Here is a 19,073-nt window from a genome sequence, read left to right on the forward strand (position 1 = left end):
CAGAAATAACAATGTGCCATAGGTGTTTATTGACAGCGTCGATGTTATTCTGTCTAGTCCATAGGACTATGCGGGCGTTAGGGGAAACATTTTAGAAGCATGTCGAACCCATACTAGGTTAAAGCTGTGTGAAGAATGTGTCATTTCATTTTAAGGGACTTTAATAAACCATTTATACTCTCACATGTAAAACCATTTACTAATCATTAGTTAAGTATTTTCGCAGTCCCTAATCAAAAATGATTTACTTTATAAATGTTTTGGTGACCAGCGTAATTTCTCACAAAAATATGGGCATGACATTGGTAGACATTCCTGCAGTACCTGATGCTCTTTAAGGTCTCAAAATAGCCTAGAACATATCACTGGTAAAATAATAGGCACACAACACAGGATGTTTAAGGAAATATATATATACATATGTGAATAACTAAATCAAATCAAATCACATGTTATTGGTCACATACATCAGCTGATATCTCAAAGTGCTGTACAGAAACCCAGCCTAAAACCCCAAACAGCAAGCAATGCAGGTGTAGAAGCACGGTGGCTAGGAAAAACTTCCTAGACAGGCCAAAACCTAGAGAGGAACCAGGCTATGAGGGGTGACCAGTCCTCTTCTGGCTGTGCCGGGTGGAGATTATAACAGAACATGGCCAAGATGTTCAAATGTTCATAAATGACCAGCATAGTCAAATAATAATAATCACAGTAGTTGTCGTGGGTGCTGCAAGTCAGCACCTCAGAAGTAAATGTCAGATGGCTTTTCAAAGCCGATCATTAGTAGCATCTCGCTCCTGCTGTCTCTAGAGAGTTGAAAACAGCAGGTCTGGGACAGGTAGCACGTCCGGTGAACAGGTCAGGGTTCCATAGCTGCAGGCAGAACAGTTGAAACTGGAGCAGCAGCACGGCCAGGTGGACTGGGGACAGCAAGGAGTCATCATGCCAGATAGTCCTGAGGCATGGTCCTAGGGCTCAGGTCCTCCGGGAGAGAGAAAGAAAGAGCGAATTAGAGAGAGCATACTTAAATTCACACAGGACACCAGATAAGACAGGAGAAGTACTCCAGATATAACAAACTGACCCTAGCCCCCGACACATAAACTACTGCAGCATAAATACTGGAGGCTGAGACAGGAGGGGTCAGGAGACACTGTGGCCCCATCCGATGATACCCCCGGACAGGGCCAAACAGGAAGGATATAACCCCACCCACTTTGCCAAAGCACAGCCCCCACACCATTAGAGGATATATCCACCAACCTACCATCCTGAGACAAGGCTGAGTATAGTCCTTGGAAGCAGTCCACATCGGTGGCACTGTATTATCCTCAAAGCGGGCAAAGAAGGTGTTCAGTTTGTCTGGAAGAAAGACATCGCTGCCGGGGACGTGACTGGTTTTCTTTTTCTAGTCCACAATTGCCTGTAAACCCTACCACATACGTCTTGTGTCTGATCCGTTGAATTGCGACTCCACTTTGTTCCTATACTGACAATTCGCTTGTTTGATTGCCTTGCGGAAGGAATAACTACACTGTTTATATTCTGCCATATTCCCCAACATCTTTTCATGGTTGAATGAGGTGGTTCACGCTTTCAATTTTGCGCGTATACCGCCATCTGTCCATGGTTTCTGGTTAGAGTAGGTTTTGATAGTCACAGTGGGTAGAACATCTCCAATAAACTCCCTTATAAACTCACTCACCGAGTTATTTTCTGAGTTTTCCCTGAACATTTCCCAGTCCGCGTGATCAAAACAAACTTGAATGCCTTGTATGCATCGCGGAAGTTAGAGAAGAAGTGCCCCAAGGTATTGCCTGCGCGGGTGCTACAATCAATGTGCTGGTAGAATTTAGGTAGCCTTGTTCTCAAATTAGCTTTGTTAAAATCCCCAGCTGCAATAAATGCAGCCTCAGGATATATAGTTTCCAGTTTACATAGAGTCCAGTGAAGTTCCTTGAGGGCCGTTGAGGTATCTGCTTGGGGGGGACAATACACGGCTGTGACTATTAACGAAGAGAATTCTCTTGGGAGATAATGTGGTTGGCATTTGATTGTAAGGAATTCTAGGCCAGGTGAACAAAAGGACTTGAGTTCCTGTATGTTGTTATGATTACACCATGAGGCGTTAATCATGGAGCATACACCCCCGCCCTTCTTCTTACCAGAGAGAATTTTGTTTCTGTCGGTGCGTCGCGTGAAAAAAACGGTGGCTGTACTGAGTCCAATAACATATCCCGAGAGAGCCATGTTTCCGTGAAACAGAGAATATTACAATCTCTGATGTCTCTCTGGAAGGCAACCCTTGCCTTAATTTCATCCACTTTGTTGTCTAGAGACTGGACATTGTCATGTAAATATGCTTGGAAGCGGTGGGTGGTATGCACGTCTTCGAAGTCTGACCAGGAGGCCGCTCCTGCTACCTCTCCTGCGGCGACGTTGTTTTGGGTCGGCCTCTGGGATTAGATCCATTGTCTTGGGTGGAGGTCCAAACAAAGGATCCTCTTCGGTAAAGTCGTATTCTTGGTCGTAATGTTGGTATGTTGACGTCGCTCTTATATCCAATAGTTCTTCCCGGCTGTATGTAATAACACTTGAGATTTCCTGGGCTAACAATGTAAGAAATAATATATTTTTAAAAACTAAACACTGCCTTGTTTCCTAAGGACTCAAAGTGAGACGACCATCTCTGTTGGCGCCATCTTACTAACGTTTTCAAATGTGGGAGTAATGATTAATAAATGGTTAGAAAAGTGTTTGTAAATGCCTTACGTTTATTATGGACCCTTAAAATATAGTGTTACCAAAGAACGTTCCAAATTGTTTAGGCTGTCAGTCCAGATGGGTTTAAATGAATGGAATAAATGGAACACATTATTTTCTCAACTGGAATCCAATCGTTCAAAAAGTACATCTGTGAGGCTTTGTGTGGTCCTGCCGCAGTGGAGGAAGGGGAGGGGGTGGGGGAATTACTACAGAAGTACTCAACTCTATGGCACTTCCATTAAATTGCTCTCATTTTGTCTTTCAAAGCAGTATCTGTGTTTGTGTGTGTGCATGCATGTGTATGTGTGTGTGTGTGTGTGTGTGTGTGTGTGTGTGTGTGTGTGTGTGTGTGTGTGTGTGTGTGTGTGTGTGTGTGTGTGTGTGTGTGTTATTACTCGGAGTGGAAAACCATTAGAGCTGTATGGTAGTTTGAGGAGCAACCTCTCTCCTTTCTTATCTCTGATGAATTCAGTGTGTGAGTTCCCTGATGGCTCTACACAGCATAATGCATCCCATCAGGGAGAAGGAGATGGATGGATGGGGAGTGGGACGTCTAACTGGATGCCTTCTTTGATCTCACTCTGCCGCCATTTTGTCTGTCTGAGGCTCCCCATGCGACAGCACATGTCCTATACCTGTACATTATGATCATATAACCACAAAGAATCCACACTAAACAATGTACTTCTAAAGTAACAACACATAGTGGGATTTGTTTGGCCTTATGTTATGTTATGTTTACAGAAGTTAAGCCTTGAAAATGTACATTTTCACATTTGTTGTTGTTGTTGCTGTTGTTGTTTAATCATCTTTGGCTGGATAGTTGGGGAAAGTTGGGATTTAGAGTTGAGAGAAGCAGAGTCCTGTCTCTTCTGGCCTCAGGCTGTATGGTGCTGCAAAAACAGATATAATATACGCTGACAAGAAAACCTAAAGTGTAGCCATACAAAGGATATTCGCTACCGTAACTCCACCCCTGACAGGGCGTCAATTAGCTGTGAACAGAGTGCATGTCAATGTTCTGCATTCTATCCTAGTTAATGTGATGAATAAATAGGATTAGTTGTGAGCTCTTGTGTATCGCTACTCCTAAGCTGGCTATTTTATGGCCCAGCTTTAGGAGAAAGCAATTATTGTTGCTATGGATTACACATTTAATACAACTCATTATGCCCCAGATAACATTTCTGTATAGAATGCTGCATTTTGTATAATATTTTAATGCGCAATTATTTCTGTACTGAGACGTTAAATATATGTAAAGCCTGGCGCTGCCATATGATGTTTGTGACTATGAGTCCATTTGTAGTCAGACTGTGTCTAGGTACCTATACCTTTGGCACCAGAAGCCAATAAAGCAAATGACCAACACTTTCTACTCAGGAATACCAAAGAAGCACCTTTAGAAATAAAGTTTAGTTGTTTCTTTTTCCATAGACTGGAGTTTTATTGCTGTCCTTAGTCGTTTAAAATGAGTTGTATTCTTTTTATTGCTCTTTTTATTCTGACACAGTGGCTTCCTCTTGGGAAGGGACAGATCTATTATGTCCAGTGTAATTGTGTTTGCATTTGAAACACGGCCGTGATTGCTTTTTGACTTCTGAATATTCCAGATTGGATGGGCTAAATGACATTTTAGAAAATGTCCCGGGCTCCCTAAGTCCTCGTCTCCGCTCCTGCATGCTCTCTTCCACTCCTCTCCCCTTTGCTCCTCCTCTCTCCTCTCCCCTTCGCTCTCTTTCCATCTGCTCCCCTCTCCCCTCCACTCCGCTCATCTCTCCCCTCCTCTTCCCTCCCCTCCTCTCCCCTCCACTCCCCCTCTCCCCTCCACTCCCCTCTCCCCTTCACTTCCCTCTCCCCTCCACTCCCCTCTCCCCTCCACTTCCCTCTCCCCTCCACTTCTCTCTCCCCTCCACTCCCCTCTCCCCTCCACTTCTCTCTCCCCTCCACTTCCCTCTCCCCTCCACTTCTCTCTCCCTCCACTTCTCTCTCCCCTCCACTCCCCTCTCCTCTCCACTTCCCTCTCCCCCTCTCCCTCTCCCCTCCACTTCCCTCTCCCTTCCACTTCTCTCTCCTCTCCACTTCCCTCTCCCCTCCACTTCCCTCTCCCCTCCTCTCCTCTCCTCTCTGCTCTATTTCCATCTACTTCCCTCTCCCCTCCACTTCACTCTCTTCCCCTACACTCCCCTCACCTCACATTTCCCTCCCCTCACCTCTTCCGTCCACTTCCCCTCCACTCTCCACTCCCCTCTTCCCCTCCACTCCCCTCACCTCACCTTTCTGCTCCCCTCCTCTCCACTTCCCTCTCCCCTCCACTTTCTCTCCCCTCCACTCTCAAATCAAATCAAATCAAATGTATTTATATAGCCCTTCTTACATCAGCTGATATCTCAAAGTGCTGTACAGAAACCCAGCCTAAAACCCCAAACAGCAAGCAATACAGGTGTTGAAGCTCTCCCCTCTCCACTCCGCTCATCTCCCCTCCTCTCCTCTCCCCTCCTCTCCCCTCCACTCCGCTCCACTCTCCCCTCCACTTCCCTCTCCCCTCCACTCCCCCCTCCACTTCCCTCTCCCCTCCACTTCTCTCTCCCCTCCCCTCCACTTCTCTCTCCACTCCACTCACCTCTCCCCTCCTCTCCTCTCCACTTCCCTCTCCCCTCCACTTTCTCTCCCCTCCACTCCCCCTCTCTCCTACTTCCCTCTCCCCTCCACTCCACTCGCTTCCCCTCCACTCACCTCACCTTTCTGCTCCCCTCTCCCCTCTGCTCCTCTCCCCTCCCCTCACCTCACCTCTTCCCTCCACTTCCCCCCGCTCTCCTTTCCCCTCCACTTCCCTCTTCCCCTCCTCTCCTCTCCACTTCCCTCTACCCTCCACTTCTCTCCACTTCTCATTCCCCTCTACTCCACTCTCCCCTCCACTCCCCTTACCTTTCTGCTCATCACCCCTCCCCTTCCCTTCCACTCGCTGCTCCTCTCCCCTCCGCTCTCCTCCACTCCTTGCTCTCTTTCCATCTGCTCCCCTCTTCCCCTCCGCTCCTCTCTGCTCCCCTTCACTCCCCTTACCTTTCTGCTCCCCTCTCTGCTCCCCTCTTCCCCTCTGCTCATCACCCCTCCACTCGCTCTCCACTCCCCTCCACTCGCCTCTCCACTCCCCTCCTCTCCCCTCCACTTCCCCTTCACTCCCTTCCGCTCCTCTCCCCTCTGCTCTCTTTCCAACTGCTCCCCTCTCCCTCTCCACTCCTCTCTGCTCCACTCCACTCCCCTCACCTCTCTGCTCCTCTCCCCCTCTGATCTCCTTCCCCTCCTCTCTGCTCCTATCCCCCTCCGCTCTCCTTCCCTTCCACTCCGCTCCCCTCTCCCCTCCTCTCTCCTTCCACTCTGCTCCCCTCTCCCCTCTCCCCTCCTCTCTTCTTCCACTCCGCTCCCCTCTCCCCCTCCTCTCTCCTTCCACTCCGCTCCCTTCTCCTCTCCTCTCTCTCCTTCCCTCCGCTCCCCTCTCCCCTCTCCCCTCCTCTCTCCTTCCACTCCGCTCCCCTCTCCCCTCCACTCTCCTTTCACTCCGCTCCCCTCTCCCCTCCTCTCTCCTTCCACTCCGCTCCCCTCTCCCCTCCTCTCTCCTTCCACTCCTCTCCCCTCTCCCCTCCTCTCTCCTTCCACTCCGCTCCCCTCTCTCCTCCTCTCTCCTTCCACTCCGCTCCCATCTCCCCTCTGCTCTCCTCTCTTTTCCGGTCTGCACTCCCAAAGGTTGATGTTTTCTCCTGTCACCTAATGAAAGCACTGATGTCTCTGAGAGGATCAACTGGAGGCAGACTGACTGAGGAGGTTAATGTCTCTTCTGAGAGAGCTGTGTGGAAGGGCTGATGTTCCATCTATCTAGCGCAACTCAGAACAGTGTGTGAATGTTCCTTATTGAAAGAAGTCTGAATGCGTTTTGGTCTGTTCTGTGTGAATTAACTCCATCTGAACTAACCTCTTTCTCCCTCTCTCTCCTCCCTTCTCTCTCTCCTCCCTTCTCTCTCTCTCCTCCTTTCTCTCTCTCCTCCCTTCTCTCTCTCCCTACTCCCTTCTCTCTCTCTCCTCCCTCCCTTCTCTCTCTCTCTACTCCCTTGTCTCTCTTTCTACTCCCTTCTCTCTCTACTCCCTGCTCTCTCTCGACTACCTTCTCTCTTCTACTCCCTTCTCTCTCTCCTCCCTTCTCTCCCTACTCCATTCTCTCCCTCCTCCCTTCTCTCCCTACTCCCTTCTCTCTCTACTCCCTTCTCCCTCTCCTCCCTTCTCTCTCCACCCTTCTCTCTCGCTCCTCCCTTCTCCTTCTCCTCCCTTCTCTCACTTTCAACTCCCTTCTCTCTCTACTCGCTTCTCTCTCTCCTCCCTTCTCTCTCTCCTCCCTTCTCTCTCTGCTCCCTTCTCTCTCTCCTCCCTTCTCTCTCTCCTCCCTTCTCTCTCTGCTCCCTTCTCTCTCTCCTCCTTTCTCTCTCTCCTCCCTTCTCTCTCTCCTCCCTTCTCCCTCTCCTCCCTTCTCTCCCTGCTCCCCTCTCTCTCTCCTCCCTTCTCTCTCTCCTCCCTTCTCTCTCTCTCCTCCTTTCTCTCTCTCCTCCCTTCTCTCTCTCCCTACTCCCTTCTCTCTCTCTCCTCCCTCCCTCCCTTCTCTCTCTCTCTACTCCCTTCTCTCTCTTTCTACTCCCTTCTCTCTCTACTCCCTGCTCTCTCTCGACTACCTTCTCTCTTCTACTCCCTTCTCTCTCTCCTCCCTTCTCTCCCTACTCCATTCTCTCCCTCCTCCCTTCTCTCTCTCCTCCCTTCTCTCCCTACTCCCTTCTCTCTCTACTCCCTTCTCTCTCCTCCCTTCTCTCTCCACCCTTCTCTCTCGCTCCTCCCTTCTCTCACTTTCAACTCCCTTCTCTCTCTACTCGCTTCTCTCTCTCCTCCCTTCTCCCTCTACTCCCTTCTCTCTCTCCTTGCTTCTCTCTCGCTCTACTCCCTTCTCTCCCTCTCTACTCCCTTCTCTCCCTCTCTACTCCCTTCTCTCCCTCTCTACTCCCTTCTCTCCCTCTCTACTCCCTTCTCTCCCTCTCTACTACCGTCTCTCCCTCTCTACTCCCTTCACTCCTGCTCTCTCTCTCCCTACTCCCTTCTCTCTCTCTCCACCCTCCCTTCTCTCTCTCTCTACTCCCTTGTCTCTCTTTCTACTCCCTTCTCTCTCTACTCCCTGCTCTCTCTCGACTACCTTCTCTCTTCTACTCCCTTCTCTCTCTCCTCCCTTCTCTCTCTACTCCCTTCTCTCTCTACTCCCTTCTCTCTCTACTCCCTTCTCCTTCTCCTCCCTTCTCTCTCTTTCAACTCCCTTCTCTCTCTACTCCCTTCTCTTTCTCCTTACCCCCTTCTCTCTACTCCCTTCTCTCTCTTTCAACTCCCTTCTCTCTCTCCTCCCTTCTCTCCCTACTCCATTCTCTCTCTACTCCCTTCTCTTTCTCCTTACCCCCTTCTCTCTACTCCCTTCTCTCTCTACTCGCTTCTCTCTCTCCTCCCATCTCTCTCTACTCCCTTCTCTCTCTCTCCTTGCCTCTCTCTTGCTCTACTCCCTTCTCTCCCTCTCTACTCCCTTCTCTCCTGCTCTACTCCCTTCTCTCCCTCCCTACTCCCTTCTCTCCCTCTTCTCTCTCTCTCTCCTCTCTCTCTCTCTCTCTCTCCCTCTATCTCTCCCCCCTCTCTCTCTCTCTCTCTCTCTCTCTCGCTCTACTCTACTCTACTCTCTCTCTCTCCTTGCAGATATGGAGACATGGTTCCTAAGACGATTGCGGGGAAGATATTTGGTTCTATCTGTTCACTGAGCGGGGTGTTGGTCATTGCCCTGCCTGTCCCAGTCATTGTGTCCAACTTCAGCCGCATCTACCACCAAAACCAGAGAGCTGACAAAAGACGGGCACAGAAGATGCAGGTAAACATAGTTTGTTACTACCTCAGAGGTTTGGACTGGAGGGAGACCTCCAGTTCAGGGAGCCATCCGAGCCCACTCTCCCCGGAGAAGAGCAGAGAGATGGGAAAGGCGCAGGGCTCATGTCCCCATAGAAAGGCATTCTCTAGATAACATACGAATATCACACAGACAAACACACACAAGCACAGTTATTCACATGATATAAACAGTAATCAAGTGACACATCCACTACTTGTTGCTCACTGAATGCGACCCTGGTGTCGTTTCCCCAGGAGGGCAACAACCCTGTGTAAAAACGCATTCAGAGGGAAGAGCCAATGGTTATGTCATGAAACAGTGTCATTCTCCATTAACCTAGACATTTTAATGCCTTTTGCCATAGTGTGTGAGCCATACAATCCAGGCGCAGCAGAGAGAAGATAAACTGAGGAGTCACAGCCTGTCACTGTACTAATGACACTCGCCTATCACTGTCATCTCACAGCACACTGTTTGTGTGTGTGTGTGTGTGTGTGCGTGCATGCATGTATATGTGTGTGTGTGAGGGGAGAGAGAGAGAGGGGGGTTATCCCTCACACCAGGCCCTGTCTCAAGTCTCTTCAGTATTTGTTGTTACTTAATTAACTGTAAACTAATTGTCTGAAAATCACCAGGGGCCTGTTTCCTTGTGTGTGGGGACCAGACAGTCAAACAGGCTGATGATGAGTCAATCTAACCATATAGGCTCATCATACAACATTCCTACTACTGTTAGATACAGTCTAGCCGTTCTAGTCCCCTATCCCAAACCCACCCCTAATCAATTAATGCTGATTGGCTGGAGTACAGCCAGTCTAGTACCCTATCCCAAACCCACCCCTAATCAATGAATGCTGATTGGCTGGAGTACAGCCACAGGTAGACACCAGTCTCTGGTTAAAAGACTAGGGGCTCTATTCAATCAGATCTGCTTTAACCCACATCTACATAACGGTTGTTTTGGCGTGTCGGAGGTGGAACTGCATTTTTTACAAGCATTTCGCTACACCCGGAATAATATCTGCTAAATATGTGTACGTGACCAATAACATTTGATTTGATTAGAGCTGTCAAATCCACAAGCGGATCCTGGTATTATACCTAAAGCGGACCTTGCCTTGTTTACCAGTTGGAACACTGGAATGTCAGATGTGATCTACACCTTGATTCGGTGATAGAAATCTTTTCATTTTTTAATGAATGTTTTATTTCACCTTTATTTAACCAGGTAGGCCAGTTGAGAACAAGTTCTCTTTTACAACTGTGACCTGGCCAAGATAAAGCAAGGCAGTGCGACAAAAACAACAACACAGAGTTACACATGGATTAAACAAACATACAGTCAATAATACAATAGAAAAATCTGTATACAGTGTGTGCAAATGAAGTAAGGAGGTAAGGCAATAAATAGGCCAATAGTGGCGAAGTAATTACAATTTAGCAATTTACACTGGAGTGATATATGTGCAGATGAAGATGTGCAAGTAGAAATACTGGAGTACAAAAGAGCAGAAAAACAAAAAGAAGTATGGGGATGAGGTAGGTAGTTGGTTGGATGGGCTATTTACAATAGCCACTCGGTAGCAGCTAGCTAGCTGCGAAGATCTGGTGTAATAGTCCAGAGCTTGCGGCAGGAATCTGGTGATGTAGTGGGGGGGGGGAGCAGTCCGATATGCTCAGGGCTGATATCGCGCTGTGCAGACTGGCAGGTATTATCCGGGCTATCTGGGCTAAAGTGGCTGGTGTCTGAGCTAAATGTAAAGACCGTTAGCAGTGGCTAACAATAACTAAATAGCTAGTAGCTAATTAGTTGGCTAGCTACTGATGGAGGTTCCAGTTATAAGGTAAAAGGAAATAGCAGATCCGTAACACATTGGGTGTGGCTGGTTGCAGGAAGGTATATTTAATTTGAAAGTGGAAAAAAGAGATTGAAATATAATGAAATGTATACAAAAAAATACAAAAAAGACTGAATATTTTTTACACATGTAACGGGATTCGTCCTCCTCTGACGAGGAGTATGAGAGATCGGGCCAATATGCAGCATGGTACGTGTTTGTCATGTTTTAATGAACAAAATCACTGAACACGAAAATACAAAATAACAAATTGAAAGACAGAAACGAAAACCGAAACAGTTCCATGTAGAACACACAGACACAGAAAACATTCACCCACGAAACACTGGTGGGAAAAGGATACCTAACGACTAACGACACCTGCCTCTGATTGAGAACCATACCAGGCCAAACGCAAAATACAGCATAGAAAAACAAACATAGACTGCCCACCCCAACGGACGGGAGATTCCGGCAGCTCCGGAGTGAAGGGCGATTCTGGCAGCTCCTGGCTGACTGTCGGCTCTGGCAGCTCCTGGCTGACTGACGGCTCTGGCAGCTCCTGGCTGACTGACGGCTCTGGCAGCTCCGGGCTGACTGACGGCTCTGGCAGGTCCTTGCTGACTAACGGCTCTGGCAACTCCTGGCTGACCGGCGGCTCTGGCAGTTCCTGACTGGCGGGCGGCTCTGGCAGCTCCTGATTGACTGGCGGCTCTGGCAGCTACTGATTGGCGGGTGGCTCTGGCAGCTCCTGACAGACGGGCGACTCTGGCAGCTCCTGACAGACGGGCGACTCTGGCAGCTCCTGACAGACGGGCGACTCTGGCAGCTCCTGACAGACGGGCGACTCTGGCAGCTCAGGACAGACCGGCATTTCTGGCAGCTCAGGAGCGACTCTGGCAGCTCAGGACAGACGGGAGTCTCTGGCAGCTCAGGACAGACGGGAGACTCTGGCAGCTCAGGACAGACGGGAGACTCTGGCAGCTCAGGACAGACAGGAGACTCTGGCAGCTCAGGACAGACGGGAGACTCTGGCAGCTCATTACAGACGGGAGACTCTGGCAGCTCAGCTCACGTCTTACTGCTGCTCCATCTTGGACATCATATGACATCATAAATAATGAATGATTTTCAATTTGAAAGTCATTATTTCTATACAGCCTACACTTTCTCATTCTAAACTTCTAACGCGAGTGGGGTGGGTGTGGCTTCGTGACAATGATCAAGAGCAGCTGCTCACCGATTTGACAGCTCCAATGCAGTTACACCTCCAACACCACCAAAACATCAGTTATGCGGGTGTCGGCTATCACCAGTTAACACTCGATCTGAGCGAGTGGCTCCCGAGTGGCTCAGCGGTCTAAGGCACTGCATCTCAGTGTAAGAGGCGTCACTATAGTACCTGGTTTGAATCCAGGCTGTATCACATCCGGCCGTGATTGGGAGTCCCATTGGGCGGCACACAATTGGCCCAGTGTCGTCCGGGTTTTGCCGGAGTAGGCTGTCATTGTAAATAAGAATTTGTTCTTAACTGACTTGCCTAGTTAAATAAAGGTTAAATAAAAAATAGGCCTAGGATGACAACTGGAATATATTGTGCATCTGCTGGTGTGCATGTGTGTGTATGGGATGTTGTGTGTATGTGTATGGGATGTTGTGCGTGTGTGTATCGGATGTTGTACTTATGGGATGTTGTATGTGTTCTGTATGGGATGTTGTGCGTGTGTGTATGGGATGTTGTACGTGTGTGTATGGGATGTTCTTCGTGTGTGTATGGGATGTTCTGCGTGTGTGTATGAGATGTTCTGCGTGTGTGTATGGGATGTTCTGCGTGTGTGTATGGGATGTTGTGTGTGTGTATGGGATGTTGTGCGTCTTCTGTATGGGATGTTGTGCGTGTGTGTATGGGATGTTGTACGTGTGTGTATGGGATGTTGTGCGTGTGTGTATGGGATGTTCTGCGTGTGTGTATGGGATGTTCTGCGTGTGTGTATGGGATGTTCTGCTTGTGCGTATGGGATGTTCTGCGTGTGTGTATGGGATGTTCTGCGTGTGTATATGGGATGTTCTGCTTGTGTGTATGGGATGTTCTATGTGTGTGTATGGGATGTTCTGCTTGTGTGTATGGGATGTTCTGCGTGTGTGTATGGGATGTTCTGCGTGTGTGTATGGGATGTTCTGCGTGTGTGTATGGGATGTTCTATGTGTGTGTCTGGGATGTTCTGCGTGTGTGTATGGGATGTTCTATGTGTGTGTATGGGATGTTGTGCGTGTGTGTATGGGATGCCGGAGGCTGTTCATGCCCTCTGAGTGTTAGCTGGTCCAGTTCTCCACTCAGTGGTGCAAGATAATGTATGCTAATGACTTCCTGTAAAGCGATGATGTGATTGGTCGCAGCGTGTCCAGGGGCCAAATTGGGCAACTGCATCAGCTAGCATCATAAAGACAGAGAATGGTAATCCTAGTTAGAGGGCATTATGACAAATCAAATCAAAGTTTATTGGTCGCGTACACAGTTTAGCAGATGTTATAACGGGTGTAGTGAAATGCTTCTGCTAATAGCTCCTAACAATGCGGTAGAATGTTAAACTAAATGTTAAACAAAACAAATTGAAATCAAGAACGTCGGGACGAATCCAATTAACAGCCCAAATAGCCTTGTATCAGTAATCAAAATGAAATCTATATGTATGTAGGCTACACCTGAATAATTTACACATGATATACTAGGAATGATACTGTAGGCAGTAGATATATTAGAATGAGCTAGGACAAGAATACAGTACATAATACATATGAGGTGGAACTACAATGTACTGTGCAGTAGGAGAAACATTAGAAAGAGCTATGTTGAGAATACAATATTTAAATACATAGGGGGAAACAGAAAGTGACCAGTAGTTCAATGTCTCTATAACATTGGACAGCAGTGTTGGCTGTGTTTGTTTGAGTGAGCGAGTGAGTGTGTGTGTGTATATGTGTGTGAGTTTTTGTGTATGTGAGTGAGTGTGTGTGTGTGTGTGTGTGTGTGTGTGTGTGTGTGTGTGTGTGTGTGTGTGTGTGTGTGTGTGTGTGTGTGTGTGTGTGTGTGTGTGTGTGTGTGTGTGTGTGTGTGAGTGTGTGTGTGTGTGTGTGAGTGTGTGTGTGTAGGTGAGTGAGTGTGTGTGTGTGTGTATGTGAGTGAGTGTGTGTGTATGTGAGTGTGTGTGTATGTGAGTGAGTGTGTGTGTATGTGAGTGAGTGTGTGTGTATGTGAGTGTGTGTGTATGTGAGTGAGTGTGTGTGTATGTGAGTGTGTGTGTATGTGAGTGAGTGTGTGTGTATGTGAGTGAGTGTGTGTGTATGTGTGTGAGTGTGTGTATGTGAGTGAGTGTGTGTGTATGTGAGTGAGTGTGTGTGTATGTGAGTGAGTATGTGAGTGAGTGAGTGAGTGAGTGAGTGAGTGAGTGAGTGAGTGAGTGAGTGAGTGAGTGAGTGAGTGAGTGAGTGAGTGAGTGAGTGAGTGAGTGAGTGAGTGAGTGAGTGAGTGAGTGTGCATGTGTGATAGTGTTTGTTTTAATTTTGGGGATGGCTAGTGATGACAGATCATGTTGTTATGTGATGTGATGTGCCATTCTATGCTGGGACATTGGTTTGGGTTGGGATTGTGTGTGTTGGTGGCTTGTACACATGCAACACTCAGGCACACAGTGTCTCCACTCCTCTCTTTCCAATCCTCTTCCTCATCCATCTCAGTGTGAGGGGCCTGGGATAATGTTTAAAGCAGTTTGAACCTGTTTGAAGCGCTGTGGCGGGTTTGTTCGTGGTCCCAGCGTACTGCCCAGCTTCAACTAACCACCTGTCTGCCAAGAGTGAGCACTCATATCCATCAAACCCAAGCACTCCGAGACAAATAGGTGGCGTGTACACAGAGAGGGCGAGTTGGGGGGGGAGGGGGAGAAAGAGAGAGGGGGTAAAGAGAAAGGTGAGAGAGGGGAAGAGGGAGAAAGAGGGGAAGAGCCATAGGTGATATTTGTCCTAATGGTACATTCTTTCCTGAAATAGCTCTCTCCCACATGAGGTGTTGCGGAGAGCATAGGTGTGTGTGTTACAGTTCCTGTCAGATACCTGACCTTGGTGTGTCCCCCTTTCCTTTCTGAGTCAGCCGCAGTGCAGTATCCCACCCCAATAACAAAATACACACTCAAATACCAAACACACACACCTACTCCATTCTGATAGAGTCAGAACCCTAGCACCTTATAGCCCAGAAAAACACCAATGTCCGTTGTTGCTAAACCGTCAGTAATATACATTACTGTTGTGTCCTCTGGCATTAATTTAGCCCAAAATGCTTTATTAGTATTGACACATACAGTACCCAGCCATAAAACAATATTGCCATGGGAGTCATGTTAATTTAGCCACAGTGACACATGTCACGTCAATGACAGCTGTTACGTCACCCTAATGACATGTGTTATATCACCTTAACGACAGCTGTTATGTGTCACCACAGTGACACATGTCATGTCAATGACAGCTGTTATGTCAACTTAGTGACATGTTTTAAATCACCTTAACGACAGCTGTTATGTCAACCTAGTGACATGTTTTAAATCACCTCAAAGACAGCTGTTACGTCACCCTAGTGACATGTTTTAAATCACCTTAACGACAGCTGTTATGTCAACTTAGTGACATGTTTTAAATCACCTTAACGACAGCTGTTATGTCAACCTAGTGACATGTTTTAAATCACCTCAAAGACAGCTGTTACATCACCCTAGTGACATGTTTTAAATCACCTCAAAGACAGCTGTTACGTCACCCTAGTGACATGTTTTAAATCACCTTAACGACAGCTGTTACATCACCCTAGTGACATGTTTTAAATCACCTTAATGACAGCTGTTACGTCACCCTAGTGACATGTTTTAAATCACCTCAAAGACAGCTGTTACGTCACCCTAGTGACATGTTTTAAATCACCTCAAAGACAGCTGTTACGTCACCCTAGTGACATGTTTTAAATCACCTTAACGACAGCTGTTACGTCACCCTAGTGACATGTTTTAAATCACCTTAACGACAGCTGTTACGTCACCCTAGTGACATGCTTTAAATCCCCTCAAAGACAGCTGTTACGTCACCCTAGTGACATGTTTTAAATCCCCTCAAAGACAGCTGTTACGTCACACTAATGACAGTGTATGGCAATGTAAAGAAGACTCTTATGGTGCAGCTCAGAGCTGAAGTTAGTCATACTGTAGTTTTGATAGATTGTGTGGCCTGCCTGTCTGTCTGTCTGTCTGTCTGTCTGTCTGTCTGTCTGTCTGTCTGTCTGTCTGTCTGTCTGTCTGTCTGTCTGTCTGTCTGTCTGTCTGCCTGCCTGCCTGCCTGCCTGCCTGTCTGTCTGTCTGTCTGTCTGTCTGTCTGTCTGTCTGTCTGTCTACAGGAGGAGTGTAGCCTACTGTATGATAGAGTCATCATCATTAGGCTGCTGTTCCCCTCTCCTGCCCCCGGGGTCTGGTAATGATCATACCACAGGGTTTAAAGACACCATAATAGCCAGAACATACTTTGACACACGCTATTGATTAATGCCCCATGGTAGCTAACTGCTGGATGACAGTACACTACGCTCACGTATTGAAGTGGTCATTTGTTCATCCATTAACTAAAGAGGAGAAGAAGATAAAAATAAAGAATAAAACAGAAGACAGAGAAAAAATAAGAAAGTAGAGGAATAAATAATTAAAGAGAGGAGAAGAGAGGAATACAATGAGGAGAACAAAAGTGAAGGGAAGAAAGAAGAGGAGAATAGACAAGATTATGCTGTCACCATCTCCCCCCTCCTCCTCCTAGACAAGATTATGCTGTCACCATCTCCCCCTCCTCCTCCTAGACAATATTATGCTGTCACCATCTCCCCCTCCTCCTCCTAGACAAGATTATGCTGTCACCATCTCCCCCCCTCCTCCTCCTAGACAAGATTATGCTGTCACCATCTCCCCCTCCTCCTCCTAGACAAGATTATGCTGTCACCATCTCCCCCATCCTCCTCCTAGACAAGATTATGCTGTCACCATCTCCCCCTCCTCCTCCTAGACAAGATTATGCTGTCACCATCTCCCCCTCCTCCTCCTAGACAAGATTATGCTGTCACCATCTCCCCCTCCTCCTCCTAGACAAGATTATGCTGTCACCATCTCCCCCTCCTCCTCCTAGACAAGATCATGCTGTCACCATCTCTCCCCCTCCTCCTCCTAGACAAGATCATGCTGTCACCATCTCCCCCCTCCTCCTCCTAGACAAGATCATGCTGTCACCATCGCCCCTTCCCCCTTCTCTCCTCCCTGCTTCTCTAGCTCCCTCTTCCTTACCTCCTCCTTCTCTCCTCCCTCCTCCTTCCCTCTCCCTCCTCCATCCCTCCCCCTCCTCCCTCCTCCTTCCCTCTCCCTCCTCCATCCCTCCCCCTCCTCCATCCTCCTTTCATCCTCCTTCCCTCCCCCATCCTCCTTCCATCCTCCTTCCCTCCTTCATCCTTCCTCCTCCTTCCCTCCTCCTTCCCTCCTCCCTCATCCTTCCCTCCCCCATCCTTCCTCCTCCTTCCCTCCTTCCTCCTCCTTCCCTCCTCCTCCTTCCCTCCTTCCTCCTCTGTCTCTCCTCCTCCTTTTCCTTCCCTCACTCCTCTTGCTTCCCTCCTGCTGCTTTCCTCCTCTTTCTCTTTCCCTCCTCCTTCCCTCCTCCTCCTCCTTCCCTCTGCCTTCTCCCATCCATCTTCATTCTGCTCTAATCGTTAGCTGCTCTGGGCTCCCATTACTAATGAAGCATCCATCTGGACCTGAGCTCAGTGACAGGCCTGTTGTATCCTTCACTCTCCTTGCACCATAAAACAATACATTACAACGCTACAGGTTTCTCTTCAGAGTAACAAAACCATACAGAGTTCACAGTGTCTGTGTGTCTTGTCTGGTCTCTGACCTTGTGTTCTGTTTTGTTCTGCCTATGAGCTCTGCTCAGGGAGGCTGTAATGAACAGCAGGTTGTGATTTTGATTGTAAAGGATAAGCTAATTGATGATTCATGGTGACTCCATCTTTCAAGAGCTATTTACACAAGAAAGACATAGGAGAGAGGAAGAGAGAGAGAGAGAGAGAGAGAGAGAGAGAGAGAGCCAGAGAGAGAGAGAGCCAGAGAGAGAGAGAGAGAGAGAGAGAGAGAGAGAGAGAGAGAGAGAGAGAGAGAGAGAGAGAGAGAGAGAGAGAGAGAGAGAGAGAGAGAGAGAGAGAGAGAGAGAGAGAGAGAGAGAGAGAGAGAGAGAGAGAGAGAGAGAGAGAGAGAGAGAGAGAGAGAGAGAGACAGAGAGAGAGAGAGAGAGAGAGAGAGAGAGAGACAGAGAGAGAGAGAGAGAGAGAGAGAGAGAGAGAGACAGAGAGAGAGAGAGAGAGAGAGAGAGAGAGAGAGAGAGAGAGAGAGAGAGAAACAAAGGAGAACCAAGGTGAGAGCTGAGCTCTGTGTTTCTGACTCAGACTGTCCTAACCTTGGGCGGTCGGTTTCTCAATACTGCCTTTCTTTCTCCCTCTCTCTCTTCTCGGTCATGTGTATGTATGTCTCTTCTCACTCCACATTTCCTGTTTCCTCCAACATAAGTGAGAGAGTGAGAGACAGACTATCAGGTATCAAGGTAAGACCCAAGTGCAGACTGAAGTAACAATGTTTATTGTAACAACAGGGGCCGTAAAACGACAGGTCAAGTCAGGCAGGGGTCGATAATCCAGAGGTGGAGCTAAGGTACAGGACAGCAGGCAGGCTCAGGGTCAGGGACAGGCACAGTGGTCAGGAGGGCGGGTACAGGGTCAGGACAGGCAAGGGTCAAAAACCAGGAGGATGAGATAAAGAGAAGCTGGGAAAAGACAGGAGCTGACAGGGCAACCGCTGGTAAGCTTGACAAACAAGATGAACTGGCACAGACAGACAGAAAACACTGATATAAATACCCAGAGGATAAGTGGGGAAGATGGGCGACACCTGGAGGGGTGGAGACAAGCACAAGGACGGGTGGATCAGATCAGGGCGTGACAGAGAGAGAGAGATGTATGACCACATTAGAAACACATACTTCCCTCAGATTACACAGATCCACAAAGAATTCGAAAACAAACCCAATTTTGATAAACTCCCAAATCTACTGGGTAAAATACCACAGTGTGCCATCACAGCAGCAGGATGTGTTACCTGTTGCCACAAGAAAAGGGCAACCAGTGAAGAACGAACACCATTGTAAATACAACCCATATTTATTTTTATTTATTTTCCATTTTGTACTTTAACTATTTGCACATCATAACAACACTGTATACAGACATAATATGACATTTTAAATGTCTTTATTATTTTGTGAGTGTTTACTGTTAATTGTTATTGTTTATTTCACTTTGATGTATTATCTACATCACAATGTAAACATATGTTTATCATGCCAATAAAGCCCTTAAATTGAGAGAGATGAGAGAGAGAGGGGGAGAGAGG

General features: G+C 47.8%; 1 protein-coding gene across 2 annotated transcripts in view; it reads left to right on the forward strand.

The window, feature by feature from the left end:
• Window positions 1-19,073, forward strand: part of LOC112229716 (potassium voltage-gated channel subfamily D member 3) — a 294,564-nt gene that overhangs the window by 245,268 nt on the left and 30,223 nt on the right. For both annotated transcript variants that reach the window (XM_042304117.1, XM_042304118.1), the window contains exon 3: window positions 8,536-8,704. In XM_042304117.1, the coding sequence (XP_042160051.1) occupies window positions 8,536-8,704 (169 nt within the window). The remainder of the gene's footprint in view (window positions 1-8,535; window positions 8,705-19,073) is intronic.

Source organism: Oncorhynchus tshawytscha, linkage group LG22 (genome assembly GCF_018296145.1).
Source record: "Oncorhynchus tshawytscha isolate Ot180627B linkage group LG22, Otsh_v2.0, whole genome shotgun sequence".
Lineage (NCBI taxonomy): Eukaryota > Metazoa > Chordata > Actinopteri > Salmoniformes > Salmonidae > Oncorhynchus > Oncorhynchus tshawytscha.